This window comes from Zerene cesonia, chromosome 15 (genome assembly GCF_012273895.1).
Source record: "Zerene cesonia ecotype Mississippi chromosome 15, Zerene_cesonia_1.1, whole genome shotgun sequence".
Classification (NCBI taxonomy): domain Eukaryota; kingdom Metazoa; phylum Arthropoda; class Insecta; order Lepidoptera; family Pieridae; genus Zerene; species Zerene cesonia.
In genome coordinates, this window is record NC_052116.1 from 7,244,600 (window position 1) to 7,258,151 (window position 13,552).

The 13,552-nt window shown below is 33.3% G+C and overlaps 1 protein-coding gene across 1 annotated transcript in view; it reads left to right on the forward strand.

Annotated features, from left to right (window-relative positions):
• Nucleotides 1-13,552, forward strand: part of LOC119832712 (ras-related protein Rac1) — a 32,682-nt gene that overhangs the window by 12,404 nt on the left and 6,726 nt on the right. Inside the window, exons 2-3 of the mRNA XM_038356438.1 lie at nt 8,943-9,014; nt 12,396-12,576. Coding sequence (XP_038212366.1) covers nt 8,943-9,014; nt 12,396-12,576 — 253 coding nt within the window. The remainder of the gene's footprint in view (nt 1-8,942; nt 9,015-12,395; nt 12,577-13,552) is intronic.

Below are 13,552 nucleotides of genomic sequence, written 5' to 3' on the forward strand. Positions count from 1 at the left end.
GGTTAAAAAATGCTAAAAAAAGATCACGTGATTAATGGACAACCCCTAACTTGAAATATGTAGATAAGTATGACAATAAAACACGAAACGCTGACTGACAGACCAAATGATATGGATGGTGTTTGTCTTGAATGTTATCTCGTTAAACGTGATTCTGATTTGTACTTTGCTACAACTCATTAGCTGTACAAAAACCGTCTGACTTGAATAAAATCAGTAAAATTAAACAGGATGTTAAGTGCATACTTTTATTAACTAAACTAGTCCGAATGTTGCAATTATGTATACCTAAATAAAAGGGTATATTTTTCAATTCTGTGTTTATTCATGAAAAATGGTATTAAAAAACTTTTTAGAAATGTGTTATAGCTATCCTATATTTTGACATTTTACATTTTAATATTGTTATTTAATACGTTATTGGACGGATAAGTTATAATCTAGGATTGATAAATGAACCACCTAGCAATTGAGCGTGACATGTACATAAATTCGATACTTTATGCAAAACTGAATGGATTGTGTAGATAATATTTAAAATTTGATGTAGTTACGAGACTTCGATGAAATATAACAATTATACCAATTAAACAAGGATATAACAACCATTACAGGACGGATTGTTTGTAATTATATATACCTGTCGTTTCAATGCTAGTCACTAAATATTGATCTTAGTGCAATGCGATGTCAAAATGAAGATAAAAACCATATTTAATGAGGAATAGTGCACGCTGTAGCCTCGCGATGTCATTAACGTACTGGGTAAAGATTCATTGAATTGCATATCATTATGCTGCGTCATGGCTGCATCAATTAAAACAACGCCACTTCCTACAACTATGACATAAATTGTATAAAGTAATTAATGCTTGGGTTTTATACATATAAAATAATAATATAGCTATTAATTGGGTCGCGCTGTGGAAACGTGTGTGACAGATGTTTTAATAGTTTGGGAATGGTAATTTAACATGACCTACCAGATTATAAATGTATCTACTCGTGATTGCGAGTATGTACTGTCAATGAATCCGAATATATTTTCATTATATAATATAATCGTGATATCAAACTTTTGAAGTGAATCTCTTTAGAATCGTTGCCGCTTACCACAAAACTGTACAGGTGAATGACTCATAAGACAAGGTTTTGTGGCCAAAGAAGTTAGTTACCCACTCATATGGTATATTTTCGATGCCCAATGGGCCTCAACATTGCCCTTTAATTTATTTCGTTTATCAAACAGTCACTGAATTGGCTTATTGTTATAGTTTTCAGTGTTAAGCAGAAAAGTTTGTATTAATCAAAAATATGTAATGTCTAAAAAATCTGTTTAAAAGTTATGAAACTCACATAGATGAACATTACACGAAATGCAATGAAAATAAATATACATATTTAGAATATTTCTAAGAAAACAGATTTCTAAACAGTAGATCTATTATGTATGCCGCTAGAACTGTAAGGTTTAATGGTACAATTGTTCATTATGACCGATTTGGAACAATGGACACCAAAGATTGTTTCCAATAGTAAACAATGAGTTAGAAACCGATTGTTAAATGAAACCAACAAAATTTTGCTAATCAACTTTTAATTGTGCTACTAAGGCTGTCTTAATCAATAGCGAAGCCGGTCGTTTTATATTTTAATTTGTTCTTTTTAACTTATTTCTTAGAAAATATAAAAAAAGGTGTGTGTGCGATTCACACATGATAGAAGTGAAACTTCAATAAATCGTCAAAAGAATGAATATAATAGTATGTATATTTCTGTCTCATTCTTTGCCGGCTTCATTCTACACATTTTTGTATTTCTGTCTCTTACCTGTCGTTTTTCCGTTGCATCAGGTTTGAAATCACAACGATTCTAAAGAAGTTTCACTTCAAAAAAAGGTTTTCAATTTAGTATAGAAAGTTAATATTTTATGTTCAATTTGTACTACGAAATCATATTGTAAACAAATCTTCTAACACTTGTGACTTGTGAGTTCCAGAAAATATAATATGTTTACGCAAGTGTGAAATTTAGCACGAGCAAGTATATACAACGAATTAATTGTTGAACTGATATGAAATATACGTAATATTATGCGTAATTTAACCGCATTTCCTCATAATAGGCGCACGAGAAGTTCATGGGAAACGTCCGCATGACGTATTCATTACTCACACACTCACACACTCGACTGACATCGTAATTATACGCATCTACAGGAAGACATTCCTCATGGCGAGTAGCTACAGTGGATTTATTGCGAAAACTGGGAATTATTTCGTTTGTAACGCCATTTATAGCGCGTGTGGATGGAGCGATGGATTCCATGTTACATTTGTGGAACGCGACGATTACCTCAGCTTTGTACTTTTGCGATAGTGATGGGCAGTAGCCAAGACGATTTCTGAACTTGTCTTGATAGTCTGTGGAAATTTATATTATCCTTCTGACCTTTATTTTGTAAACATTGGTTTATATTATTTATTAGGTTGGTGAAATTATCTTATTTAAATAAATGACTCTGTTCTGTTAATATAAAAATGCTTTGCGTGAGAATGATTCATAGAGTGACGACTAACGAGTATGAGTATATTTATAGATACCTGTGTATCTATTCCGTCATTTGTTAAGAGAGAATAGATAGTGCTTCTTATCATCCCATGTGCAGTAGGCTAAACACTAATTAACGGCATTGTTTCCACCTGGTATCAATTGCGTTCAACAAACAATGGAACAACGGATTACGAATGCGCATGCATGCGGCTCATTCAGACTCTGGCTTTATTTCGTGCTCGCTGCAGCCAATAGCCATTCGTCGGTCTTCAAGTCCAATTCGATCGATCTGTCTGCTGTAATATTTGTATGTATATTTTCATACTTCCATACATTTTTCGCGAATTGTTTCTAGAGGCGGGTGAAGGCTTCGGGCCTTTCCATGTAGGGGAAAGTAAAGTAGAGAATGATACGCGTAGCTGGCTATGTCATTGTTGGTATAAACATTACGATGATAAGAGGGCAACACTTATTGTTTAGGTATAAATTTCACCTATTGAGCTTAGGAAGTTCTGAATGTTCTACTATAAATTCCTCTTCTCTTTCCTGACTAAATTTCAAAGAATTTCTTATTTTAGGTCTGGAATTTTCTTTGTCTCGAATAGAAACGTAAGAAGCAATAATATCTTATCTCGTTTTAAAAAATCTAAATCTCATTAATCTTATCTGTATCTAAGTTCAAATTTTATTCATTTTTCAGATCAATTGTCTAAAACATGTGATAGTCCGTCCGATATGTGGCATTAAATACCTTACTTTTCAGAATACAAGGGTCTACTACGATATGTTATAGCCATTCTAGTGAAGAGAAACAAGAGGGCCACATTATTTTTTTCCTTTTCCTGTTTCGTTTTTGTTGTTAATATGATAAATCTAAGTTTCTCTATAGGCACGAAAGATTTGAGACAGTCTTTGCAGTAAATACATACATTGAAATATGTAATGATTTATTATTTGGAATAGCATACGCTTATAAACTTATGGTCTTGTTACGACTATCAGAAAAAATATAAAATTATCATTTATTTTAAAATTTGTTTCGGAATACGGAACTGTGACACTTGCCTCAGTTCCTATTGTTTTTATAACACATTTTATCCTTTCATTTTTTTCTTGATATTCAATTTCGTTCTGATAAATAATACATTTAAATTAAAAATGTAATGTTTTCCCGTAGATAACGTTCATAACAATAGCTACAAGCATAAATGGGGTCATCGAACGCTTAACGTTTTAAACTAATTCATCCGATTAGTCCTTTTAAACTGTTAATTCCAATATACAATGACTTCAAGAACTTTATCATTTATGTTATACTGTTTGCTACATGCATTAGAGGTAATTATTATGTTTTCAGAAGGATGTAAGTCTGTTTTGTTTTCAAATCATTTATATATCGGGTAATTTTGTCATTGTGTTTACAATTTTTTGAACTTAACTTAAACACTTTACGAATAATAAAAATATAACAAATTTATCACCATACGATTAAGAAGGTACTATATGCACTTACACACATACTTAGTAAATATTTCTAAAGTACACGATTTTATCGTAACTTAAATGTATCCATAAATGACCATGACTCTGTGACATCACTGTACTTAGAACTAACCTGCATCGCGATTGTAGTTTGTGAGAATTTCATATGAGTTCTCACTACAAATATGCAGTGAGGGCGGTCAATTACTTTATTTGACAAAGTAAATGTGGTAACAAGTTGTTAGGAAAATTATTGGTTTATGTTCTAGTTACCAGTACATGAAAATATAGTTTTGTTTAATTAATATCTGTCTTTATTGTTTGCTTTTGTGACATATTAACGAACCATACATTCCATAGACTCGAGTTCAGAAACTTACAAATCTACCTCATCCATATTTCTGTAATGTCGATGGACGACAAATAAGTTTTGCGAACTTCCAATAGAAATTATTTCCAGCCCAATAAATCAGCTAGATAAGTTCCATCCAGTGGAAAAGCTTATCACGGGTGAAACTTTGCCAAAAACAGGTTGTTAATAAACTAGTACACGCGGCCCTTTTGTGTGTCTTTCCCTTTATACAAAACAAAAACAAGAGTTCCAGTTAAATAGTTAACTATTGTGGATTCATAAAAGCCTCTCTGGCAACTGGAACTACAATAACTGAAGTGTGTCATGTTACCGGACGGTTTCTTTGTCTATGACGGCACGTTGGCATACGTAATCTTTACCACGAAGTTTGGGAAGACTAGATACGGCTATGGCATGGTGTTTCTAACTTCATCTTCTGCGGTGATAAATGTACACAGCTGAAGATACAACTCAACGGCCGTTAGAGAGTTGGTAGGGATCTAATTATATATATAGTAGAGATTTCATTCGTTAGACATTCCATAAGATGACTGAAGATCTATATGCTTGTTTCATAATCTACAAGTAGCAAGTCTACACCTATGTATTTTGTGTCTGTTATAAATACTTCATTGACATGGAAGAATGCCTAGTGTTTCATTCCGTATTAAAATTCATTTCCATAAAATCTTTGTGGCGACATTTATGTAACTATTAAAATGAAAAAGAGTCATCTAGCATGTACCGCATCCACGATCTTGACGATGAATCACAATAACTAGTTGTTACAACGTTGATGGTATCGGGCAGTTGCCTAAGCACGTTTTCAGCTGTGTGTACAGTTGGAGATGATTAGATAGGGAACATCGCAGATGTTGCAATTGCATTCCAGAAACAACGGGCATCATGCGTCGGGTTCTGACTTCTGACTAGTTGGAGATTGTTTGAATACAGTTAGAGGATAGCGGTACTACTGTTACTTTGCTGGAACAAGAGCTCATCAAAATATGTCTTGATTCTAAGAAACATTCAATGTATAACTGTCCATAGTTATAATACCTATTATATAGAAGAGGCTTTATCTATCAGATTTATTACATTCGGTAACAGAAAAAACTGCGCTGCATTTTTGCAAGGAAACTTTTGCCAATTGGCAATTGTTTTGCACTTGGAGTATCGGAATAAAAACGAACAAAACGCACTGGCTCACGGTTACAATGAATGACTGCACAATGTTACGACTTACGAGTCGAGTTATTTATAACCGGGTCTCCCGCGACGTTGTGATTTTGCGACGGACCTGCTTCTCTCTCTTTGCTTGTGTTTAATATGGAATATGATTTTTCCGTAGTATGCTGTTATCAAATACATAATTTCTAAAACTAAAATTGTTGTCTGAAAATAAGCAATGTATTTGAATTTTAGTGGTATTGAAAAAATGCACACTTAAAACACTTGACGGAATCATGTCTTACGGCATAGGAGGGTTACATTTTACAATGCAATAAAATAAACCTACTGCGCCATACCAAATCGATATCCATTTCAACATTACCCGTCAAAATTAAAGAACACTATTACGTTAATTCGAGAAAAACAAGAGCTAATCGTTTTTAGCGGTGACGCTACCGTACAACCTTGAGTGCCAAGAAGCAAGCCCACGCTGAACGATTTACTTAAAGATTTGTATTTAGGTCTCCGATCAATTGTTACGTAGACCGTTTGCGTAATGATTGTTGCGATGCTGGTGTCAAATTGACTGCCTTCAGTCGTGCTGTAAGTCACCCAGTTTGCCTTCGCATTTCTTCGTTAGAAAATGTAGAACGGGTATATACATATTGTTATTATAAACTCAAACACTAACTCAAACATTTTTTTATTCAATTTCAACACTGCTCGAACTTATATAAAAAATAGCAAATAAATAGTCATTGGGCTGCAATGGACTACATCAACTAAATAATTAGGCTGTACTAAAATATGCTATCGTCATATTCTATAGTCTATTGAGGTGCACGTTATGAAAACTGTGCGCTATTATACAAGGCGAAATGTATTTTATGAGGTAAAATAGATCGCAGACGCGCTTAAACAAAAGAGAAATAACGACCGACGAAGTCATAGTCGTAAATAGTCGAGTCTCGTTTCAAGTCAAATAACTCATTGACCCCTCCCGCCGATATCTTCAACGAGTATAAATGAGATTGTAATGAAAATATGACAAAATAACGTTTGTTTTCAGTCCATGAGTCAGAGATGTCATTGGTAGCGGTTCCGATTTTACACGATAAGCGATGAGTCAGCAATACTGATTGCTGATTGAACAATTGCGGAGTTATCGTCGTATTTGTTGAGGAAGATCTTCTTTCGTTTGTAATGAACGATTTAGCTGAGGTTTCACGGGATATTATTTTGGCGAAATGAAAATTGCCAGCAGTTGACTGTAGATATTGAAGAGCTCTGAAATAATGTTGATGGTTGCTGGGATGATTCATAGTACAAACCAAACAATGTATGAATAAACTATTCCACGTAACGTTATGATACGGTTCGAAAGAGAGTTAAACGGTTATTAATTATATTTATTTAATGCACGATTTAAAACAAGTCATAGTATCGTCATGCAAAAACCCTTCCAGAAAAATTGATCAGTCAATAATTTAACCAAATAAATCATTTGCTCGTAAAAATATTCAATTTCCAATTAAGCTGCAAGTTCGTGCATCAATCAATCAGTCAAAATTAGATTTATTAATTGGGTAGAAAAGATACGCAGTTTTGAATAGATTTAACGAGGCGCGCTAGAAGAATCTATTGCCATTAATATTCAAATACTTTAACGGAAACGCTGCTCATACGCCATTCTTAAATGGATAGCAGGATGTTGTATTAATACGAGGGTAGAATTACCAACTTGGTAATATCTGACCACTCTTCGACCTCTAGACGCGGCAACTAAATGCACACATTTGTCTGTCTATGATTACTGTTAGGGCGCGGTTACAGTGCAGCCCTTGTGAGTCATAAATACAATGTTACATGATCGTGTTAAGGGTCTTGATCATGAGTTTAGGATTAAATATAATGTACAGAATAGAAGAGACTTAGAGTGAAAGGTGGAACTTTTTTTTATATATTTCAAGACAGGTGTGTCTATACTTGGATAATTAAATAAGGTTATACATTTAACAAAATTTATTCCAGTGTTTGAAATGGTAATAGTTAAATTATATTATGGATACAAGAGACTCTCGAATACCTACTGAATAACACGTACCAACTTTAATGTTTCTAGGAAGCAGTTTTACGATGCCTTAAAATTCTCATCTAATAATATTTTAGCTACGATATTAAGAATGCATTTGATTCAAACGTATTTCAAAAGACAAAGGATTGGGGTCATTGGACATTTTATAATATTGTGTTTTCCGATAAAATAGATAAATTATGTCTCGTATTAAATAATTATGGCTAAATACTGTTATTTATTTTGCAATAAAAATCAATCGCCAAAAGTCGCCAATTTTTGATCGTTTACATAACATGTGGTACATTATTTAAAAGTCCATTTAAAATCATGCACTGAAAAATTTGCCTAAACGGTCTAGATGCGTTCAAAATACACTTGTGTTGCAAGGTGATTTCGCAATTATAATATCACTTTAACCTCAGTACGAAAATGCACAACAAGGATCATATTTCCAATACACTAAATAAGTAAAATTGGAAACCAGTCACGAAGAGCATATTAGTGCGGTATCGAGGATGCCTAAAGCTTATTTATTACGTATAATAAACTTCACGTTCGCGTATCTCAACAATTTATGTGTTAACTTGAATAATATCCATCGTCTTTGCTAGAACGTGCTCGAGTGTTGGTTTTTTTTTTGTAGGTCAAAAAAGGTTTTGGCTTTGAAGAGCGCGCCTTATGTATTTTTTACGTGCCGGCCTTTGGCCTAAGGATATAACGCACGCATCTAACAAGATACTCTTGAAAACTTTTTGTCCGTCGGTTTTTTTTGTATGAGTAAGATATGATACAACAAATTGTCTCGCGATAAAGATAAGAATAGCCTGTAGCACTCGGGGATAATGTAACTTCCTGATGGTGTTCTTGAAAATTCGATGGGTTTTTGTCCGTCTCGGAGTTTATTTCCTAAATGAACTTGTAAATTTATCAACACGTGGCCCACATAATCTTACAACTTCTAAAGGAGCGCATAAGGGAGGAAATAAAATTTTTTTTAATCACTTAATGTAAATAAAGGTTTATTATTTAGATTACAATTTTTGTCTGCTACATAGCCGATAGAAATGCTTATTAGCAGAATAATGATAATTGATCATGTTTGAGTATAAGATTTTAGTGTGTGATAGAAAGTTGATTTCTCTCGGATTAGGAGCGATGTGTTTAAACAGAGGTGTTGAACTGTTACTTTCAAAATCGCCCAGTTTATAAATATTTACATGTAACAATAAATTAGGTGTTTCCTTCTTTTTTAGAAATATCTAAATTTCAAATATACGTTTTAATGTAAATTTTCTTTGTCCACAGTGCCGTTGGTAAAACATGCCTGCTCATCAGTTACACAACAAATGCCTTCCCCGGGGAGTACATACCTACAGTGTGAGTATGTTTTACTTTACCTTACCCTACCCTTAAGTAGCATTGGCTGATACACCCCCGAGGCCTGAACATGTAGACATGTCGATACTGCTATACCAGATAGAATCTCGTCAGGTTTTTAACGTTTTTATTAGCTTCACCTGTATGTTTGATGTCATCTACTTTCTTAGACTCGATTTTGACTCACTATAGACTAATAGAACTAGTGGAAACTTGGTACATTTATCAAGTATCGGTGTTTATATTATAATTTCATAATTCTATCTTATTATCCTGATAAGGATCACCAGAATAAATTATTTCCTTATGTATATTCCATATAAGAACTAGTGAAACAATTTAGTTGATAATTAATTGCGTGATAATATTGGAATAGAGTAAATAATACACTCGCTTGTGTTAAACATCTTTTGGCTCTGTCAGGAGTGACCGCCAGCGTAAAATACAGCCAGGGACAAATTCAAAGGAAATAAAGTCTTATAACTTTTATGTGAAGCACAGATTTAACTCCATTATTTCCTGAATACTCATGCAATTCAAGATAGCTAGAAGAAGATAGTAATTGCTCGATTTAAATATGTTAATTCAACTGTACCGTTTTACTTCAACAATAATATATAGTTTCACTTTACATTTATGCTAAAACAACAGCGAAGCGATTCAAATTATTTTGTCTTTCTACATGGAAATAATCAAATATGCAAATTTAATCAGAATTAAGCAACAGATATGGTAAACTATTAAAATGACGACAGAATTGTTATAAGACCTGTCGGTTCGTCCCACGTACGAAATAGGTTCGTGTGAAATTTTTTGTATCAGATTGTATTAACTGGTTTCTATGTGAACATATAGGGTAATGAACAAAAACTTATGTAATTTGCTACACTTATAGCATTTACAAACGGCAAAAAATTTTGGTTCATCAGTCATCCTGTAGATAACATTTTAATTTAAAAGCCGTGACAAAGTAATTGTTAGTGGGTATTAAAGAGATTTCTCATTCCATTCATATTTCAAATTTTAATTTCTGTCTAGACTTCAGAGTCCGTTAACGATACTTCTTTCAATATACTTTTACTACTTTTGCCCTTTTTAGACCAGTTTCATTTTAAGCATTGAATATACACGAATCATTGAATTAATAAAGCGTAATAATAGCACAATGTTCGTTATCACGGTCGTAATGTGATCACGTAAGAAAATATCTCGAAAACATATCAAGAGCAAAAATAAATCCGTCCAATTTCATAGAATGTTCTCCGTCTTCTTTTTAATAGATATCTGATCTGTATTGATTACAATAATAAATAATAAATTTATTTCTTATCAAATTACAAGATTTTACTTAATTTTAGACATTTACAATAAATGTGATAAGTGGCACCCGTTCTAGGCTGAGTTCAAAGAACTCGCCTGTGTGGACAGGCACCAGCTTCTATCCTTACTACAGTTACATTAGTATGCTTTTAATTAAAATACATCATAATATTTATAATTTTCTAGATATGATATAGACAAGAAGTAAAATAGATATTAATGAAATAAAACAAATAAAATAAAAACCTGAGTGTGTGTGAATGATTGTGTGGATGGGTGTGTGTATATGTGTATGTGTGGATGCTAGTGAGTGTGTGTGTTGATTGGTGTGCATCAGGAAGTGATATACAAGCCAGTTGTATGTTTGCACTGCATCTGCTGAGAAATTACGTCTGAAGCGAAATAATACCATACTAAACTAATAATATAGATTACCGAATTGCCTAAACGATGAATATGCTTTTGAAATCGTAATGAAGTACGATTACTGGAGTAATTGGAATTGAAATAACAGTTAGGGGATGATAAAAATGTGCTTATATTAGCCTCTTATATAATGCGGCGTAACGATTGTATTGTTAAAATTCAAAAGCACTAAGATGAGTAATGTGTATTAAAGTTTACGTTACAGTTTTCCAAGTAACTCGTAATCAGTTAAAATTACTATAATAAATGGCCAAACAGTCATATGTCGTATGAAATTTCTTTAGGTCTATCAGTTGTTAATTTGAATTTATAATAATAACTAACTTCGTAATAAATAAAAGCAAAAGAGATAGATTATAAACAATTACTCATTCAAGCGAAAGTTGCAGAGATAAGATGCATTGCAGAATTTTTTGATCATTGTAAGTTTTTAATATTTCCAATATTGCTTCAGCACAATTTCACTTTTAAACTATTTTAACATTGAACTGCTACACGTGTTTCATTGTCTTTTGGCTACCTTTACTTTTTTAAACATCAAGGCAGTAGTGTTTAATATCAAATCAATGTATTATGGAGTGTATTGTAGATTTTATTTGTACTGCGTCGTAGTAGAATTAAAAAAAAATCATTATATATCGAGTATGGCCGATGAACATATTGCTTATTTTATTATGATTAAACAATAAAGCTCGGATGTCGATTAATAAGAAATGCGCCACCTGCCACTCCGAGAAAAACTTAGTCACGTCCGCTGCAACGTGGGTTATCGAAACTCAAGTAGCAGATGCATGGGGCACTTTGGTTGATTCAATTAATAAAAATTATTTAAATATAAATAATAAATATTAGTTTATATATATAAGTGATAAATAGCTTTGTTCGTCGTAACTATGTAACACAGTTCGTCTTTTTATACGTACAACCTATTAAAAATTCTAGTTTTGTCCGTCAAATCACTAACTTCAGAGCCTCTCTTGAAAATTGATTCCACAGCTTTCACACTAACACTTGTCATACATAGGCTCAATGTATTAGGGCCGGAGGCCTGCAGCATTTTCCAGCCCTCGCCCTAGTCCTTTACTCTATTATCGTCGTCAATCTCTTCCTTATCCCTCTTCTTTTAAAACTTGGCAAACCAGCAAAGTTCCTTCCCCTACAAATATGCATCACACATACCACCAGCTCGTTTGGCAGCTCTAGCATAGAAAAAGAATATGAAAATGGAACCTAAAGAACATCAAACCATTAATTTTATGAAAACATTCCAGCACCAAATACTGAAGGGCTTTTGCTTAATTAATACGATATCCACTCGTAGATAGCGCATCCAGCACGACAACACGAACACCGTGTTCATTTGGATACGTGGTTTGGAAAATAAGGTCACGATTCTAATGTTGGGCGCTAATTTGTACATGCATACAGTGAAATACTGACATTACCCTACGCCACGTTAGATACGAGAAAAGGAAACGTTCCATGGTTGTATTCATTAATTTTGACATTAAATAGACTGTAGGACATTTGTGTGAAACAAATAGTCATGTAAATAAACGAATATTTATGTAAATAGAGGACAATCGATACCAAGAACTGACATAATAAAAAATGTTCAAATTCTTAATCTTGCAGATTCGACAACTACTCAGCGAACGTGATGGTGGACGGCAAACCGATCAACTTGGGGCTCTGGGATACGGCCGGGCAGGAGGACTACGACAGGCTGCGTCCACTCTCCTACCCACAGACGGACGTGTTCCTAATATGCTTCTCGCTCGTCAACCCAGCGTCCTTCGAGAACGTTCGAGCTAAGGTAATTGAATGACTATTTGAGTGATTGATTTACCTCGTGTTTCAATCTATGGGTATATTTTTTTAATTCACAAAGTTCTGTTTTTTTTCGCACAGAATACAATAAAATCGGTTAACCATCTTAAGTATTTATATTATAATTTAATAGAAAAATCTGTACTGCCTTCAAATGGTAAGAATAAGAACAAATAATAAATAGGACCATATGGCGAACAACAGCTTTCAAATAACAAAAAAAAACCATAAAAATTATGAGGTACAAAACAAAAAAAAAAGCGAATCGAAAACAACCTCCTTTTTAACTAAGTGAAAAGCGGCTATGTGAACTTGGCACCCGACTTAAAAAAAATTCACATTTTTTTGCTCCATTCGATAGATTTAGATATGTAGTCGTAAGTAGTGAAGATAATTTCGTAAGTAGTAGCACCAAAAAAAAATTATAAGGGTTGAAAAAAAAGTCATCCCCCGAAATTGCAAAAAAACTTTTTTTCCGGTGGTTTCTTATAGAAATAGGTTTGTAGTGGATTGTAGTGAAGTTCTTTTTGTTTGTAGTAAAACAGAAATTGAAAAAAAAAAATTATAATTTAAGAGTATTTTTCCAAACCGCTCTTCCCTACACAAAACTAATTTGGAGGAGAATGCTATTACTACAAACGTTAAAAACGATAGATAAATGTACCTAGAGGTTTGTAGTGGACGAGTTTTCGTTTGTAGTTAGATAGAAAATAAATTAGAGAGGAAAAATCGAAAATAATCGATTTTGGAGTGATTTCCTCTTAATTACTTCCGGTAAGAGGATTTCCCGATTACTACAAACGTTAAAAACGATTGATAAATGTATGTAGAGGTTTGGAGTGGCCGAATTATCGTTTGTAGTTTGATAGAAAATAAATTAGAGGGGTAAAATCGAAAATAATCGATTTTGGAGTGATTTCATCTCAATAACTTCCGGTAAGAGGATTTCCCGATTACTACAA